General features: G+C 52.6%; 1 protein-coding gene across 8 annotated transcripts in view; it reads right to left on the bottom strand.

The window, feature by feature from the left end:
• The window catches only part of ACACA (acetyl-CoA carboxylase alpha), a 100,186-nt gene extending 83,640 nt beyond the window's left edge, over positions 1-16,546 (bottom strand). For 4 of the 8 annotated variants that reach the window (XM_040082394.2, XM_058423008.1, XM_058423007.1 and 1 more), the window contains exons 1-5: positions 15,220-15,238; positions 11,857-11,903; positions 10,922-11,174; positions 821-953; positions 144-282 (exon numbers count right to left, since the gene is read on the bottom strand). In XM_040082394.2, coding sequence (XP_039938328.1) covers positions 144-282; positions 821-953; positions 10,922-11,148 — 499 coding nt within the window. In that variant the 5' untranslated portion in view covers positions 11,149-11,174; positions 11,857-11,903; positions 15,220-15,238. Of the gene's footprint in view, positions 1-143; positions 283-820; positions 954-3,440; positions 3,634-10,921; positions 11,175-11,856; positions 11,904-15,219; positions 15,241-16,489 lie in introns of those variants that run through there. The other 4 variants (XM_040082390.2, XM_058423010.1, XM_040082392.2 and 1 more) reach the window with 4 other exon arrangements.
• Positions 16,547-16,838: the final 292 nt, after the last annotated feature.

Genomic DNA, 16,838 nt, shown 5'->3' with positions numbered 1-16,838 from the left:
CTGAGCCCTGGCAGCTCCCTCAGCTGCTCCTCACGGGGCTGGCTCCCTGGGAACATCCCAGCACTGCCAGGCCAGGGGGACATTCCGGTCCCTGCATCCCCAGGGCTGCACAAGGACAGGGCTGTGACCCCTCCCCAGCTCACCTGCGTTGGCTTTCAGGTCCTCAGGAGTGACCATGACCACGAACCTGATGGCCCTCTCGTTCCTGAACATCTCGTAGGACCAGCGCCGGATGGACCGCATGCACTTCACTGCTGCGATGCCGTTGTTTGCTATCAGCACCTGGGGGCGTGAGAAGCCGGGATGAAATGGGAGTCTAAAGAGCACAAAGCAATTAACAATCACGAAAGAAGTTTTTTCTGCCCCCTCCCCTGCAGACCCTTCGCCCAGTTTGGGATTTTTAGCCAGCATCCAGCCCATGGCCCATCTGTCGATTCAGAGAGCAGCTCTTGTTTCACCATGAAATTTTAATGTGCTATGCCTTGGTTGGATTGAAGAGCAGAAGGACTCAAATCAAATTATTATGCATTTTTAAATACATTTCTTAGTGTTTTTTCCAGTCTACTTTTAACTTAATTTTAGAAATCCCTCTGTATCAGCAGAAGTGCTCTGGCTCACTCACTTTCTTACAACATTAAGCTAAAATAATGAGATGTTTGTTTATCACACAGAAAAAGGAAACACAATGATTCCAGGCAGAAGCACAACTTCCAAGCGCAGAAATATTAATAATTTGATATCTGCAACGTACAGCCTTAGAGAGAGACAGGCAGAGCTCCAGAGAGGAGCTGCAATACCCTAAAAAAGGTCAGGGAGTTACCTTTTCAATGACTTTATTCCCTCCAAAACGAGTAACGAATTCTGCTGGAGAAGCCACGGTGAAATCTCGCTGCACATCCACCTTCTTCCTGTCCCGGCCTTGCTTGACAAGGTGCAAACCAGACATGCTGGGCCTGGGGAAACGGGCAGAGACAGAAACAACCTGTCAGTGCAGCTGGAAACAACCTGCCAGTGCAGCTGGACACCAGCAAAAGAACTATGTGAGTAATGGGAAAGCTCTCTCTGACCACATTCCCCAATCACACGAGCACAATCTCTCCTTGCCTGGTCCCCAGTTCTACAGGGCTGACTCCTCTTAAGCTACTTTTCAGCTATTTCCATGCAAAAGTTTCAGGCTGGCTGGAAAAATTCCAGCTATGCTAAAATATAAACAGGTAAAATTATGTTTGGTGTGTGTTGCTGCCCAACACATGGACAACAATGCTCCACCAGATTGCTTTCAGTCCATCTAGAGAAGCTGGAAATAGCAGTGATTTCTGGCTTTGGCAAAACAAGCTACAAAGATCAGATTCTGTAAGGAAACCCTCTTGGGAAGCACAGCAAATTTATCTCCAGGTGCAAACGAGAGACTCAGACTGGCTACGGAAATCGTTTTCCAAGAGTTTTCCTCTAGCCGGTCTTTAATACCTTCCTCAAAAGCTCTGGGAGCCAGAGGACAAATTAATCACGTTACTCCTGCTACAAACACAGAAAGCCAGTTTTGTGCCTGCCAAGACCAGCCCCGTGTCCTGCCACAGCCCTTCTGTGTGGGAATGGCACAGTCACTTCTCCTCTTTCTGCTTCAGCTTCCACAGCAACAACACAGGGACACATCACCCTTTGCCTTGGATTTGCTAAAGTTTACAAAGCTGAGTCTGTGAGAGGAAATTGCAGGGAAAAGCACAGAGCTGCTCCCCACACCCAGTGTCTGCCACGGCGCAGCACAAATTGGGGAATTAATGAGACACTTTCTATTCCGCTGAAGCCTCACCCTCTCTGCTCACCCCAGAGCCTGACTTGTTTGCACTGCACTTACTGTGCTTCCCCCAACAGTTTTCCTTCCCAGGAAGTCGGGGGAGCCCCCACCCTGCCCCTGGCAGCATCACAGAACCCTGCTGAAGGAAGGAAGAGTTGGGAAGCTCAGCTCAGAGCTTTGGAGAGCACCAAGGGGTCGGTGCTGGTCACTGGCAGATCCATGCCCGGGAGCCCTCTGGATGGAACCTCTGGCCTAATCAGCTGCTGGAGGGCTGCTCCATTGAGTAATTCCACTGGGAACGGGATGGGACACAGCAGAGAGCAGCTGGGACTGCTGGGGGAGGGCACGAAGGGAAAACCAAGGGAAAGCCAAGGCACGTGTACAGATTTCCTTTTACCATCACAGCCACCAAAGCCAGGGAGCCCAAGAGCTGCACCTGCCCCAGGGCAGGGCTGGAGCATCCCTGCGGGAATGAGGGGCCTGGCCAGGGAACACAGGGATTCCCCCTCACGCTCCCTCAGAAACACCTTCTGGGCCGTGAGGATTCACCCAGGTGGATCTCAGACCCTCCTTCACCAGAGCACGGTGCCACCACAGACCAATACCGCCCCTGCCAGGGACACTGTGGGACACGGGAAAGGCTGGGCTAAGTCACACCAACTCCATCCATCCAGTGTCTTATCTCAGAGAGGAGCAGGGAGCTGACAGCCGGAGAAAGGCAAGAACAAGCTGTGTGTGCACAGGTCCCTCCCCTCGTACTTTCCCTTCTTCCAGTCAGCTGCACTTCCAGACATTGTCACCAAACTTAGAACTCGTCCCTGCGAGCAAAAGATCTCACACTCCTGGGAACTCAGCCTGGGAACACAAGGACAGGAGCCAGCAGGCAAGAAAGAGAGCAAATGTGCTGTTAAGGTTGAATTTCTACTAAATTTGTGCATTTAGGGGTCAGAGTCTTCCTGGCAAGGAAGGAGCACAGTCCAAAGAGTGAGAGAGGCTTATGCATTACAGGTTTATTGAGAGCAGCCTCAAAAAAAATGAGATAAAAATCCCAAGGGGAGAATTTGTGAACGTGTTCAAGTATGAACTGTCCCACCGAGAAATTACTACACACACAGATACTGCCACTGACAGAATGTGAACAGAGCCTGATGTTCATCATCCAGGATACAACGAGCACTTGGACATAAACCACCACAGTTTCATTTGTGAGCATGTCAAGAACATGAAGTTTATTTATCAATAACACATTGTAATCAAGACAGAAGAGCTGGGGTGAGGGTTTTTTTTTTTTTTTTTTTTGCAGGATAAGATGAGGTAGAAGCTGGACAGGAAGGAAGAAAGCACAGAGCTCTAAACAAAACAGAATAAATGCTGAGTTAGTGACTGTCATCCCCGTTAATCACCACTGCCACGTTTTGTGATGGAGGAATTCTCAACATGCTTTTCTAGGGGGGAGAAGTTGTGCAGAGCCTCCAACTCGGACAACCCTGACCCCCTCAGCCGAGCTGCACCCCGGCATCTGTCACGGGGAGAGAGCCCACGGGCTCTGCGAGCTTCCGGAGGACAAAACCAACCCCAAAGGCTCCGAGGGCATCTCCAGCCCAGAGCCCAGGCAGGGGGGCACAGGCACATCTGCCATTCCTACCTTTGCAGCATGTGGTACCTCATCTCCTGACTCTGCTCTGCGGAATCCTCCATGCCGCCCGAAGCGCAGGGATTCACGGATTTCGGGCTCCTCTCCGCAGCTCGCGGCTCCTAAATTTTGCCAACTCTGCGGCTGAAGCAGAAGGCGCCAAGAGCCTCGCGCGGCTTCTCCCCCGAGCAGCGGCACCGCTCCGGATCTCCCGACCTTTGTCCCCGGCTCCCCCCGGCAGTGTCACCCCGGCGGTGGCGGTGACGCAGCGGAGGGGACCGGCCTCCCAGGCACCGCGGCTGAGCGCCACAGCCACAGGTTACGTAATGAAGGAGCTCCAGAGCGCCTGCACGGCGGCGGCTCCGAGCCTCGGGGGCCCCGGGAGGAGCTCCCAAACTGGGGGCACGCTGGGGACGGGCAGCACGGCTCCCCACGGCCTCCGCCAGCACACACAGGGAGTGGGGCGCTCCTCCAGGAGCACATCCCCAGCTACGGGCTCTGAGACCCCAGGAATTCAGTCCCTTGTCAGATTTCAATATGGGATTTTCAGGAGTGGGAGGTGACAGGGGCAGCTCCCCACATCCTCCACCAGCACACACAGGGATTGGGGCGCTCCTCCAGGAGCACATCCCCAGCTACGGGCTCTGAGACCCCAGGAATTCAGCCCCTTGTGGGATTTCAATATGGGATTTTCAGGAGTGGGAGGTGACAGGGGCAGCTCCCCACATCCTCCACCAGCACACACAGGGAGTGGGGCGCTCCTCCAGGAGCACATCCCCAGCTGCAGGCTCTGAGACCCCAGGAATTCAACCCCTTGTAGGATTTCAATATGGGATTTTTCAGGAGGGGTGGGGAGGTGACCGGGGCAGCTCCCCACATCCTCCATCAGCACACACAGGATTGCAGCACACACAAGGATTCTGCTCCAGGAGCACGTCCCCAGCTGCAGGCTCTGAGACCCCAGGAATTCAGTCCCTTGTCAGATTTCAATATGGGGTTTTCAGGAGGGGTGGGGAGGTGACAGGGGCAGCGTTTCCAGGGCTGCAGAGAGGAATGTCAGAGGCAGCTTGTGCAGACACGCAGCCACAGTGTGGCAGAGCTGGCAGATCAAACTGGACACCAGCCTGGGAGCTGGGAGACCCTGGACACGTCACTTCAGTTTTCTGTGCCTGTTTCCCACCTATAAGATGGGGATGAGATCACTCCGTGTGCCGGGAGAATAAATAACCTCCCAAGCAAGGTGTTACAGCACGGCAGGGTCCAGTAACATCACTGGAGGAAGGAAGAATGTTTACTCAGTACCAGAATCATGGGACATCCTGAGATGGAAGGGACCCCCAAGGATCATCAAAGTCCAACCCCTGGCCCTGCACACACACAGACATAAACTGTAAATCTGGGGGTAGAGGCAGGATAAGAAAGGGCAGTGACTGCAGCAGTAAAACCTGGGCTGAGACTGCACAGCAGCTGGAAATTTCTAAATTTGGGGATACTGTGGTCTGTCCTGGTGGAGGGCCATAGCCAGGGGGCACAGCTTTGATCTGGGGCACAGAATCCCAAAATGCAGCCAGCCGGGAGGGGATCACTCAGGAAAGAACAACCATCCACGGCAGAAGTGCCACGCTAACCTGGCGACAGGAGGTGACACGGTGATGTGCCAGTTCCAGGCACATCCAGGGAGCAGCAGGGAACAGGGACAGCTGTGGGGTGAGGGCAGCCTCACCCTGCACACAAACCCCAGCAGAGCCAAGGGGTCTGAGAGAGAACAGAGTTCAACCAACAGGAACACCCCAACACCACGTACCTACCCCAGAACTCAACGCCTTTTCACTTGCCAGCCTTTATTCCTCTTGGAAAAGCATCTCAGACTGCCCAATCATCAGGTAGCCCACAAATTCCCCATTTAATTCATTCCCAAAAACCCCACCCAGGTTCTGCCTGTCATGGCTGCAAGGAAACAAATCTACACAGAGCTTAATGTGGCACTGCTAGAAACATTCCCCGTGCCTTCCACCAGCTGAATCCACTGCTGGGAGAGAAATGGCCGCGATTTGCTGCTGGAGGAGCACACCCAGAGGAGCAGCTTCAGCATTGGTTAAAAATACCCTGCCAGCTGAATTCGCTGCTGGGAAATCAATGGCCACGATCTGCTGCAGCTTCCCTCCAAGAACAGGCTGCACAAGGACGTGTCACCGATCCAGGGCTGCCCATCCAACGCACACGGGCTCCCCAGAGCTCATGTCCCGCAGGCAGCGCTCCCCAAAACCCGGATCCCACGGAATCCGCCCCCTCCCCGGCGCTGTCAGACAAAGGGAAAGGCTGAGCCCGCTCCTCTGCTGCAGCCTCCAAGGAAAAATCATTGCTCAGGGACACACACGTACCTGAGGCACATCCCAGGCAGGAGCCGGCACTGATCCCAGCACTGATCCCAGCACTGCCACATGCCAGGGGCTGCAGGTGACGTTCCCGGGGCTTCCAGAGGCAGGGATGCGTGAGCTGCCTCGTGTGGAAGGCAGCCTGGAGCACGCTGCAGCACACACACACACACACACACAAACACCCGGGGAAAGGGCTGGGGGTTGATTCCCTCTGGATGTGGCCTGTGAAGGGTGTGGAAAGCACAGCTCTCCCCATCCATTTGGGCTCTGTGTTTTGGAAAGACGGTGAGAACTCCTGTTCCATCCAGGTGATAAGGCTCAGGCAGCCGAAGCCTCCCGAAGACCTGCTCCAGTTTTAGCTCTGCCCTTGCATCCGATTTCACAGGAAGGCAGAGAAGGAACAAGCAGAAATGCTGTCCAGCAAGGGATGCAGAATTCCACAGCTGGAGTAAATGGTTCCCTACGCCTCAGGCAACAGGCACTGGAGGCAGCAATCTGCACTCTGTCAAAGACAGCCTTGCCCGTGGTTTAAAGAGCTTGGACACAGACACTGTCAAAACCAGAGCTTCACCTACAGGTCAAAACAAATGAAACTTGACTCAGCTCTGACAGTGAACTGAGCCTCAGGATTTCAGGAAATTAAATAAAGGATGCAGCACAGAACAAAACCGGTCCTCCCTGCGCTGCCTGGTAAATAACTTCCGTTCCATGCTAACACAGAATTCCAACATCAGCCCAGGCAGGTCTTTAGCCTAAAGCAGGAACTTTTACAGAGCCCAAATGGGCACAAGCTGCCAGGATTCCTCCCAAATAACCAAGTGCCAACAGTTTGCCAGAAGTTCCTTTTTCTAAGCACACACCTGGCTGTTCATCTGCCACGCCAGGTGCATTTGGAACGGGACCATTCCCAGGGCACACAGCCCAAATCACCGAGGCTCCTCGCAAGCCCAAAAGCAACACCCTGACACTCAAAATACCCACCGCATCCAAACATCAATCCAAATAAACAGCCAGGAGTAAATCACATCGATATCCATACTGCAGTTCCGAAACCTACAAAGTACCAACTTTTACTTTTACATCCTCATGAAGTATAAAATTCCACGAGTTCCTGGAGCAGCAAACAGCCCAACACTGTCCAGGTGAAGCCCTGGCACCAAGACAAAAGTGAACAACAACAGCACAAGACAGCTCTGCACCAGAGAGTGGAACGGAACTGGAGTCCCTGGCACGGAGCCCTCCCCGTGCTCTCTGGCAAAGTTCAAGTGTTGAACAGATCTGATCTGCAGAACACGAGAATGGATCTCTACACACCAGAGTTAGGGGGCAGGTTAAATTTACCCAAAGTAAGAGATTCTTTCAGTTTGAAGGATCAGAAGAGCGGGAGATGCTCCCACACTGGTATCTCAGTCAGGGAATCTCCACAAATTCTCCCAAGAGATGACTGAATTTAGAGAGGAGACTTCCTCTGTTAACTGAGGTTAAAGGGAGTAAAATAACACCAAAAATAAGAATACAACTTCTGAGAGGCACGCAGAGGTGTAGAGTGTGTTTGCTCAGGAAGCAGAGTACCTTCCAGGGAAGGAGAGAGCTGCAATTCCCACGTTATCAGCACAACCAGGGACAGCCACGAGTCCAAACCACCTCCTTTTCTTTCAACAGAGAGAGGAGGAAGTCGGCTTTTCACTCCAGGTGGACGAAGTTCATGGCCTTAAGCTGCAGGAGGGCAGGTTTAGATTAGAAATTAGGCAGAAATTCTTCCCTGTGAGGGTGGTGGGGGCTTGGCACAGGTTGCTCAGAGAAGCTGCGGCTGCCCCATCCATCCACGGCCAGGCTGGGATAGAGGAAGGTGTTCCTTGCACACAAATCACCCTAAACAGAACCTCCAGCACCACCTGACAGCACAGGCAGAGCCAGAGCAGCCCCAGGCCCCACAGCAGGACCCTGCAGACAGCCTGGAGCAGCCAGGACTCCGTGCAGCAGAGGAGGAATCCTTTGTGGAGCAGCCCCGCAGAGCCCGTTCGTACCTCCCTGCCCTCAGCTGGGCTAAAACCACAGCAGCACCAACAGCTCCACACCATCAATGCCCCACAGTGCAACCTCCCAGCCACTCACTGCTGGGCTGGAAAGGAATTTTTTTACATTCAGAAGAGGCTCAAAAGGATCTTTCATTACGCTCAGGACCCTGTGCAGTCACTGTGGGGCTGGCTTTTAAGCAGGGACCTTGTCCCAGTGCCAGGCTGGGCACGCTCAACCACTACTGTCCAGGCTAAAATTGAGGCATTTGTCCAAATTTCCTTTAGCAGATGAGTAGTTCTGCTTAAGCATCCCCATAATTTATTGAGACAATACACTGGGATGTCCAATCAGTGTTAGGAGCAACGAGCTAAACTCTGTGGGCTTCATATGAGGTAACAGCTGAACTCCATCCAAAAATTTGGCTTTCAGCTGATACAAGTGGATTGTCAGGTGACTCTGTGCACCCATGTCACTGATTATGAAACCAGAGCCCTGATGTACAAATACCAGAAGACATCCAGGTTTTGTTCTATTTTAAACGAGAATTTGATACGAGAGACCGTCTCGGAAGCTAGAAATTAAAATTAGCAATAATCAGCAACAATTTATTAAACAAAACAGATGGGCCCAAAGTGCTTTGAGTGGCACTTGTGGAGGAGTTGCTTCATCTGCCACTAAAACTTCAGAAAGGAGCACAGCAACTCTCTAACAGCTCACTACAAGGAAAATTGTACCCCAGCAGGACTGGTTGGAAGCGCTGATGGAAACTTTTGAACTCAGAGACAACACAGGCAGGAAAAAAAGGCAGAAAAATGGCAGGCTCAGTTTCACTATTTCATGGTGCAAAAGGCAACAAAGACCCTCTGGACATTCAGTCTGCGTGATTACTGTCCCCACACACCAATTTTCAGGCGCTGGTGATCCACACAGCAATTGAAAGCTCATTCTCAGAGGTGGCTTTCTCAGCCCTGCAGGGCAGCAGCCAGCTGGCACAGCTGAAGCTCTCCACGGATGTCCAGGGGCAGGAGAGCCCTCAGTGCACAACCTGTCCCAGCAAGAGTGTCTTTAGCAACTGCGTAAACACTTCACAAGATCAGTAAGGTCACACAAACGTGTCCTCACAAACCCTTTGGCAGCTGAGTAAATCCTGCACTTCAGTCATGATTGTTCCCTGAGAGCTGCTCTGAACCACGAACCATCTCTGTTTCAATCCTGTGGGAAAATCACCAGCAAATGGAAAGATTTTTGGCAGCTCCTCCCAAAAGATCTGCTCCCTTGGACCTGCACCCTGTGTCAAAGAGCACAGAACTGCCTGTGGATTCACCTCTATCGCTTTACAAAGTGTGGTACCTTTGTGGTCACCAAAAGGAAGCTGGAGGCAAGAGCACCTCTGTTCCACTAACTGACTGTCCAGAGTGACTCCAGGCAAGTTGTTGAACTTGTCTTTGCTGCTGTCTTTGTCTCAGTTTCTCCATCTGTAAACACGATTTAGAAATGTCCCGATGAAAGGGACAACCATCCTGAAAAGTATTTCAGCTCATCTGAGTTTATCTTAGAAAAACAGCCCATGAAATGCCGTAACTCTTTTTTATTTGAATTGGCATTTCTCTCCAATTTAACTCAAAAGTCAAGTGCTCCCCAGAGGCACTGCCAAAGTAAGCAGGTTACAACAGAGGTGCCCAAGGTTGCACACCTATTGCACCGGGGCTCTCTGGTGCCAGGCACTGTCCTAGAAGTTTCTTGCTCTGATATTGGCCATTTACACACTTGTGGTTAGGTGCTCATCAAAGTTCTCCTGTTCCTAAGATTTTTTATATATATATATAGTTACAGTTTCCTGCTTCAGAATTACCTTTTGTGCTGCCAAATCATTGCAAGCTGGCAGGCTCTGGAAAGGTAACCCTCTGTAAATTTGCTTTAAGGTTTTGCATCAGTTGTGCAAGTGGCAGCTGGCTGAACATGCCCAGCAGCCTGGCCATGACAGCTCTGTCAAGCACAGCCCAATGTCCCCCTTCTGCCCCAGCCTGGGAGTTTGGGACTCTGTGTTCCCAGAGGCTCCTCCCTGAAGTGGGAAAGGAGCCACCAAAAAAAAGGAGAGATTACAATTCCTTAACCTGCACGAGCAAAGAAACCAGCGAAACACGAGGACAAGGATTAGCTGGCTGTGTAAATATCTCCCACTGGTCAGAAAAGCTTCCTGGAATCAAGCATTCCTTCAAGAGCAACAAGAGGGATTGTCCAGCGGAAACTGGAGTGGGACTCACACTGTCCTGGGTGTTCCTGGAACGGGATGGCACAGGCAGAAAGAGCAGACCTCCTGGAATATGGCAAACAAGTGAAGGCTACATGGGAGAGTGAGGAGAGACTGACCAGGCACCGAGAAACAGTGATCTATAAGTGAGAAGTGCCCAGAGTACAGGGGAAATCCGACAGGCACATCCCACTACTGAAATGCAAATCAGCAATACCTGAAAATAAAGGGACCTTTGGACAAGGAAACACCATCACCACGACCTCAAAAGCCCTGCTCATCAGATCATTCACAACAAATCAGGAGTGGAGCAGCCCTGAGACCCACCCTGAGCTCAGGCAGCTGTGACCACATTAAATCTTGGTTTATCACCACATTGCAGGACTCCAATCTTTACTACAACCATCACAATCTTCCCTATCCAAACCAAAAAAAAATTCCAGCATGGAGCCACTGATCCTACCCACTGCCAATTCTTTGGATACATTTAAAGCAGCAAAAACAAAGTAAGCAAATATTGTTCTTGCTCTCAACAAACAGGGCCCAGAAAAAACACACACAAGTGAAAACTTCAAGTATCTCAGTGAAGACACTTCCATTTTCTGAAAGCCAGGACAAGACAGGCAAGGTGCTTAAGGAATTTAGGCACAAGTATTTCCCTAAAACCAAAGGAAAACGGAAGGGTTTGATGAGATAAACAAACAAGAGGTCATTTAGACACAGAACGCCGGAGCATGTCTTGGCACAACAGAAACATTTGAAGCCAAACGCGGGCATGAAGCTGAACCTTTGGATTGTCTTTGGAATTGACAGGGTAAAAAGACTGGAGAAGTACTTATCCATACCTCATGTGGCTGGCCAGGCCATCCTGAGTGTTTGGAAGCCCCAGGTCCGAGAGGGAATCGGAGCAGACGGACGCAGGAGACAGAGACCTCTCCTTCTCCTCCAGCAGGTCCAGCTTCACCAAGGAGCTGGTCTCATCCTCGGAGTTATCCTCTGACACGGAGCCAATGATGAAGCGGGAGTGAGCGTTCGCATCCAGGGCTTTATTGGCCTCCGAAGCCTCCTCCATGGCTCCCCCAAACTGCGCTCTCAACACTGTGAGGGGCAAAGGAAAGGAAAGCACCACACCTGGGGTGAATAACCTGCCCTGGGAGGACAAAGCAAGGTTCACTGATGGGAAATGCAACGTCAAAAGGTCAGAGCCGAACCCTGAGTGCGGGATCAAAAACACTTCTGCTCTGAGCACTGACTTCCCCGTTTGCACAGGGACTCTGAGATTCACAAGCTGCAGAACCTCCCACCTCACAAAGCTGCAGGAGTCACTTAAAGGTGGGAAACAAACACCAAAATAACCCCAAACACCAGACACAAAACCTATAGACAAAGGCAGGGAACTCTGAGAATCACAGGATCAGAGAATCCCTGACTGGTCTGGGTTGGAAGGGACCTTCAATATCATCTCATCCCAGCCCCTGCTACGGGCAGGGACACCTGCCACCAGTCCAGGCTGCTCCTGGCCTTGGACACTTCCAGGGATGGGTCTTTTCCAGTACTCCAGCAGGGAATTAAAGCATTTTCTTAAAAACAAAACAAAACAAAACAAAAAAAAAAAAAAAATCAACTGAGAAAGAGCCATGAGAGACGTGGAAAAGAAAGGAACACCCCACAGCACAAAGGTGGGATGGGGATTAAACATTTGATACCTCCCTTCTCTGCACCTACATGACAACTACACCCAGCTGGAAACACATCATTAGGAAATGAGGAATGCACTAACCTCTCGATATCCGGGCAATCTGAGCAGTGAGCCACTTCCAAAACGAACTGGAAAAGAGAAGAATCAGGAAATAAGCATTGGGGTTATAATGAAGCATATTCCATGTGGGTTTTCCTGCTTATACCATCAAAACAGTCCCAAAAAAACCCCACAGGGACACCAGGATCTGGCTCGCTTGCTCCAGGTACAGATTAACCCAGGAGCTAAACCTGCACTCCAGCTGGTCCATCCTTCTGGAACCTTCCCAGAGACCTGGCCGTCCCACCTGCCAGTTTCCTTCCTAAAAGGACCAATGGCTTGTGCCAGCACTGTCTACTCCTATCAAACCTTTTCTGTCACCTTCTGCACCTGATTCCAGCTGAATGCCAAGGAGTAAATCCCAGTGAAAACCTCATCAGCCCTGCTAATTACAGCCACATTATGCCAGAGCACAGGGATGCAGCACAAAAACCTGGCCCCGTGGTGTCACACAAATGGGACATGATGGGGACTTTAATGAGGGACCAGACAAGCATTTACAGCCAGAGCAATCCCTGGGCACCACACTCCTGCTTCCCATCAGTGACTGAGAACTAAAAACTCATCCAACTGGCTCATGCACTTTTGCCATGAATGTACCCGACTGAATTATTTAGATCAAGTCCTGTGTTGACATCACTCCTCCCACAAACTCCAGTTACCCTGGGGCCACGGGCACTTCATTTCACAGAGGCATCATTAACCATTTTGTAACTGAAAAGTCACAAATATCTGTCTGACATGGCATTAAAAGCATTCAAAAACCCCTTTTTTAAGGGCAGAGATGAGAAGAAGGGAAAGCACGACCAGAAACTTTCCCTGTCCACCTGTGATGTGCAAGCTAAACCATACAGGGAGATTTCTTCACCTGAGGTGCTCAGACAGCACAAATCCAATTTTGTTTGTGCATACAAAGATGCAGGCAGTATTTACGTGGATATTTATCCTGGCATCAGATCACTCCTAAAGATTTTCATCCAGACAGATTCACTGTTGGCACAATCACCAGCTCTGAAGAGGCTGGGATGAAGCCAAACTAACTTCAACCCCACTCCATTGAAAAAAAACCTTTTCTAATTTCAATAATTAATATATAATAAGCAAGTTTCAAGGATTTTTGGGGGGTTTTTGGAAGCAGAGGAACAGGAAGCGAAGTATTTCACTCAAATATTCCGCGGGAAACCATCCACCCCAGGCCAGGCACCGCCACGCTCACACAACTCCACTGCAACACCTGGTTTGTCCAGTTCAGCCCCAAAAAACGCAGTTGTTATCCACGAAACCCCACTGAGGTCCATTTCCCAAGGCACTTCCAGGCCCTGGGAGCCCAGTCCCACAGGCAGGAGTTCCACTGGGGTTGTGCAAGCAGCGCTGTGCTGGAGCGATAAGCTCAGCCTGTTCTCAGCACACCGAGAGTCCTCGTTCATAGTTAAAATAATTCCAGCATTGTCTGGGGCTAAATTACACCGGGACTTTCTCAGAGATCTCCTCACCAAAGCCTCTGGATTTCTGTGCTGTGAGTGGAATGCACAAGGCTGTGCACTGCACACTGGTACACCGCATATATAGAAATATAAAAGCAAATTTTATATATATAACTATAGAGGTGAATTACCTATAAATACAGAGGTGTATTACACATACAAAAATACACTTACATTATCTATACCCTCAACAATACCCATACAGAGTGATATTTTATAAATATACTTGTATTATCTATACACATATAGAGGTATATTTCACATACATACAAACACAGAAGCGTGTTACATATCTACAAATAAAGGGGTATGTTTTATAAACATAAATAAAGGAGTGTATCACATATATACAAACAAAGGGGTACATTTATGCAGCTCTGTATATTTCATTGGCTCTCTGAAATGCAACTGCCACAGCTCCATTTTTACACAAGCACCTCAAATCCAGCTGAGCACCGAGGTAAATTCGTGTGCCACGAACCGCTGCACATGCACTGCTCGTCTCAATAATGCTGAACCAGACCCTACAACCCAAAATCACCCGGATCCTCAGCTGTGCTCAGCCCCTGCACTCCCTCCTGCAGGTGCCAAAGGCCTGCCCAACAGGTAACTTCTGCAGAGAGGAGAAAAACCTGCAGCTTATGGAAGGATGGAGATTGAGAGCTCAGTCCTGAGATGATGTAAGGACAGGTAACAGCACTGAGCCTGCTCAGATGCAGAAATACCTTCAGGCACAGCTGGATCCCCACAGACTGAGCCTCGCCGTGCTCCCTTCTCCTTTCTGCCAGGGAAATCAGCTCCCAGCTCTGCAGGTATCCAAGCATTTATACCCAAATTGTGTCCGCGCTACCAGCAGTGAAAACTCTGCAACCCAAACCCAGAAAGCGTCGTGTCTGGTTTCGCCTGAGGTGAAACAAACCCCACTGCACTCCTCCACAGCTCTGCTGCTGCCATTAGTCACATCCTTGGCTTAATAGTGAAATGCACTTGTAAGAATACCAGACTTTGGAAGTTTTATAACAGCTGCACTTTTAAATCACTTTCAATACTGTAAAATACGCCCAGGCATGAAACTTGGGCAATGACAGGTGGAAATTAAAGTTCCCTATTTTTCTCTAAACGTTCTGAAGACAAATCCACAGCTGAAGAGGACATCGGTATTTCAACGGGCTCTTTCAAAGAATCAGAGTAACACTTCTACAATATTGATATGGCATTTAAAAAGGAAATTGATAAACCTAATGTCTCCTGATTAAAGTCCAGGGAGCTGTTGCTGATCCACGTGAATCACTCTAAAGTGACAAAATGGATTTGTGCTCTCACAACCCCTACCTGGCGAAACACAGAAAATAACGGAGGGAAAAAAAAAAAAAAAAAAAAAGGTAAAACCAAATTAAAACAGAGTCGCTTGTCCTGACCAGAGATAAACCAGCACCGTGCTCACCTATACCAGGGCTGGGAGGGGAGTTCCAGGTCGGGAGAGAAGGGATGGATCCTGCCCCAGAGCGTTCCCAGCTCCGAAGAGCCCCGGCGGCTCCCTGGCCGCGCTGTTTTAACGCCCCCACGCCGGAGCCCAGCCCGGGCCGGTGCCGGCCCCACCTGAGCCTGCCTCCTGGTTAATCATTGGGCATTGCCTCACTGCCGGCCCGGCACACACCAAACACCCCCGGAGGTTCCGCAGGAAGGGCTCCTCACCGGCTCCACGGCCGCGGCGCGCTGCTGCGGGAGGCGCGGGCTCCACAGCACAAGAAGGATCCAGAGCTGATGGAGAGCGTCCAAAAGAGGGACAGGAGGATGGGGAAGGGTCTGCAGGGGCCTCACAAGGATTTGGTCAGCTGGAGGAGACTGTGGGGACACTCACCGGGGGCTGCTGCTCCAATTTCTGCTCCCCGTGACCCAAAGGAACAGCTGGAGCTGTGCCAGGGCAGGGTTAGGCTGGATATTGGGAGAAAAACAACTACCTAGAACTTTCCACCTGTGGATGTAGAATCACAGAATCACGGAATATCTTGAGCTGGAAGGGACCCCCAAGTCTGACTCCCAGCCCTGCCCAGACAATCCCAGGCTGTGCATCCCCGGCAGCTCCTGGAGCTCTGGCAGCCTCAGGCCGTGCCCATTCCCTGGGGAGCCTGGGCAGTGCCCAGCACCCTCCGCGGGAAAAAATGTTTCCTATTGTCCAGCCCAAACCTCTACAGAGACCAAAAGGAGAGCCTGTACTTACAGCTATCCCAGTTTGCTAAAACACTCGAGACTGTCTAAATCCCACTGCCTCTGAGAGATTTTGGCATCACTTAAGCAGTTTACTGAGTATTTCCCGCCTGCTAAACTGGAACAGACTCCACTCACAACACAGTACTCCTTCTCATTTTAAACTTCTTCAAGAATATTTAGAAGGGAGGGGCAAACCCAAAAATTTTGTTTGCTCTGCCAATCTGCCTTTAAAACTTCACTGGTTTTGAGCATCTCAGGGCCGCTCTCGGCCCCTCGGCAGAACCAGACCCAAACTGTTCCCCGGGATCCTGAAATTCCCGCAGGGCTAGCAGAAGGATGAGATGGAGGAGGGACGCCCCGGGCTCCAGCCGCCGAGCTCCAGCCCCCGGGGCGCTCGGTGCCGGACTCGCCGCCGCCCACGTGGTGTTTGTTTCAGGGTACGGGGTGACCGGCGAGGCCACGCGAGCCACCGCACCGGCGGCGCCGGGGGCGGCACCGCCCGCGCCGGCCCGGCCGGAGCGCGCGGTACCGGGAGGGAGGCGGGCGGCGGCTCCTCCGGCGGGCAGGGGCGGCTCCGGCCCGGGAGACCCCCGCCCGTCCCCGGCTCAGCTCGGCCCAGCGCTGCTCCGCTCAGCCCGACCCGGCTCGGCTCGGCACGCCGCCATCCCCCGGCGGCACGGCACGGCACGGCACGGCACGGCACGGCACGGCACGGCACGGCATGGCCCGGCCAGGCCACCTCCCGCCGGCGCGGCGCCCGGCCAGGTCCCGCCCGCCCGGCACGGCGTGGCCCGGCCATCTCCCGAGGCACGGCCGGCCCCCGCCCGGCCCCCGCGCGCCGCCGCGCGCCGCCGCCCGCCGCCCGCCCCGCGCCCCCCGCGCTCCGCCGGCGCGGCCCCCGGCGCGGCCCCCGCCCTCACCTCACGGTGCCGGTGCAGCGGAGGCGCCGCGGGCCCCCGGCCTGGCGCTCCCCGCGCGGCCCCCGCCCCGGCCCCGCCCCTCCCGGCCCGACCCCGCCCCCGCGCCGCCCCCCGGTGGTGTGATCGGGGTTACCTCGGGTCAGGCCCCGCGCGCGCCCCGCCCCGCGCGCGCCCCGCCCCCGCCGCGCTCCCATTGGCTGGCGCCCGGGCCGCGGCGGGGGGCGTGACCAATGGGGCGGCGCGGCGGGGGCGGGGCCCGTGGGGCGATGGCCGTGGCCTGAGAGCCGGGCGGGGCCGCGCCCGGCCTCGAACCCGCGACCCCCGGGACCGCCGGGACTGCCGGGACCAC

The sequence above is a fragment of the Hirundo rustica genome, chromosome 19 (genome assembly GCF_015227805.2).
Source record: "Hirundo rustica isolate bHirRus1 chromosome 19, bHirRus1.pri.v3, whole genome shotgun sequence".
Lineage (NCBI taxonomy): Eukaryota > Metazoa > Chordata > Aves > Passeriformes > Hirundinidae > Hirundo > Hirundo rustica.
The sequence above is the reverse complement of the archived record's forward strand: the minus strand, read 5'-3'. Positions and strand labels throughout refer to the sequence as shown.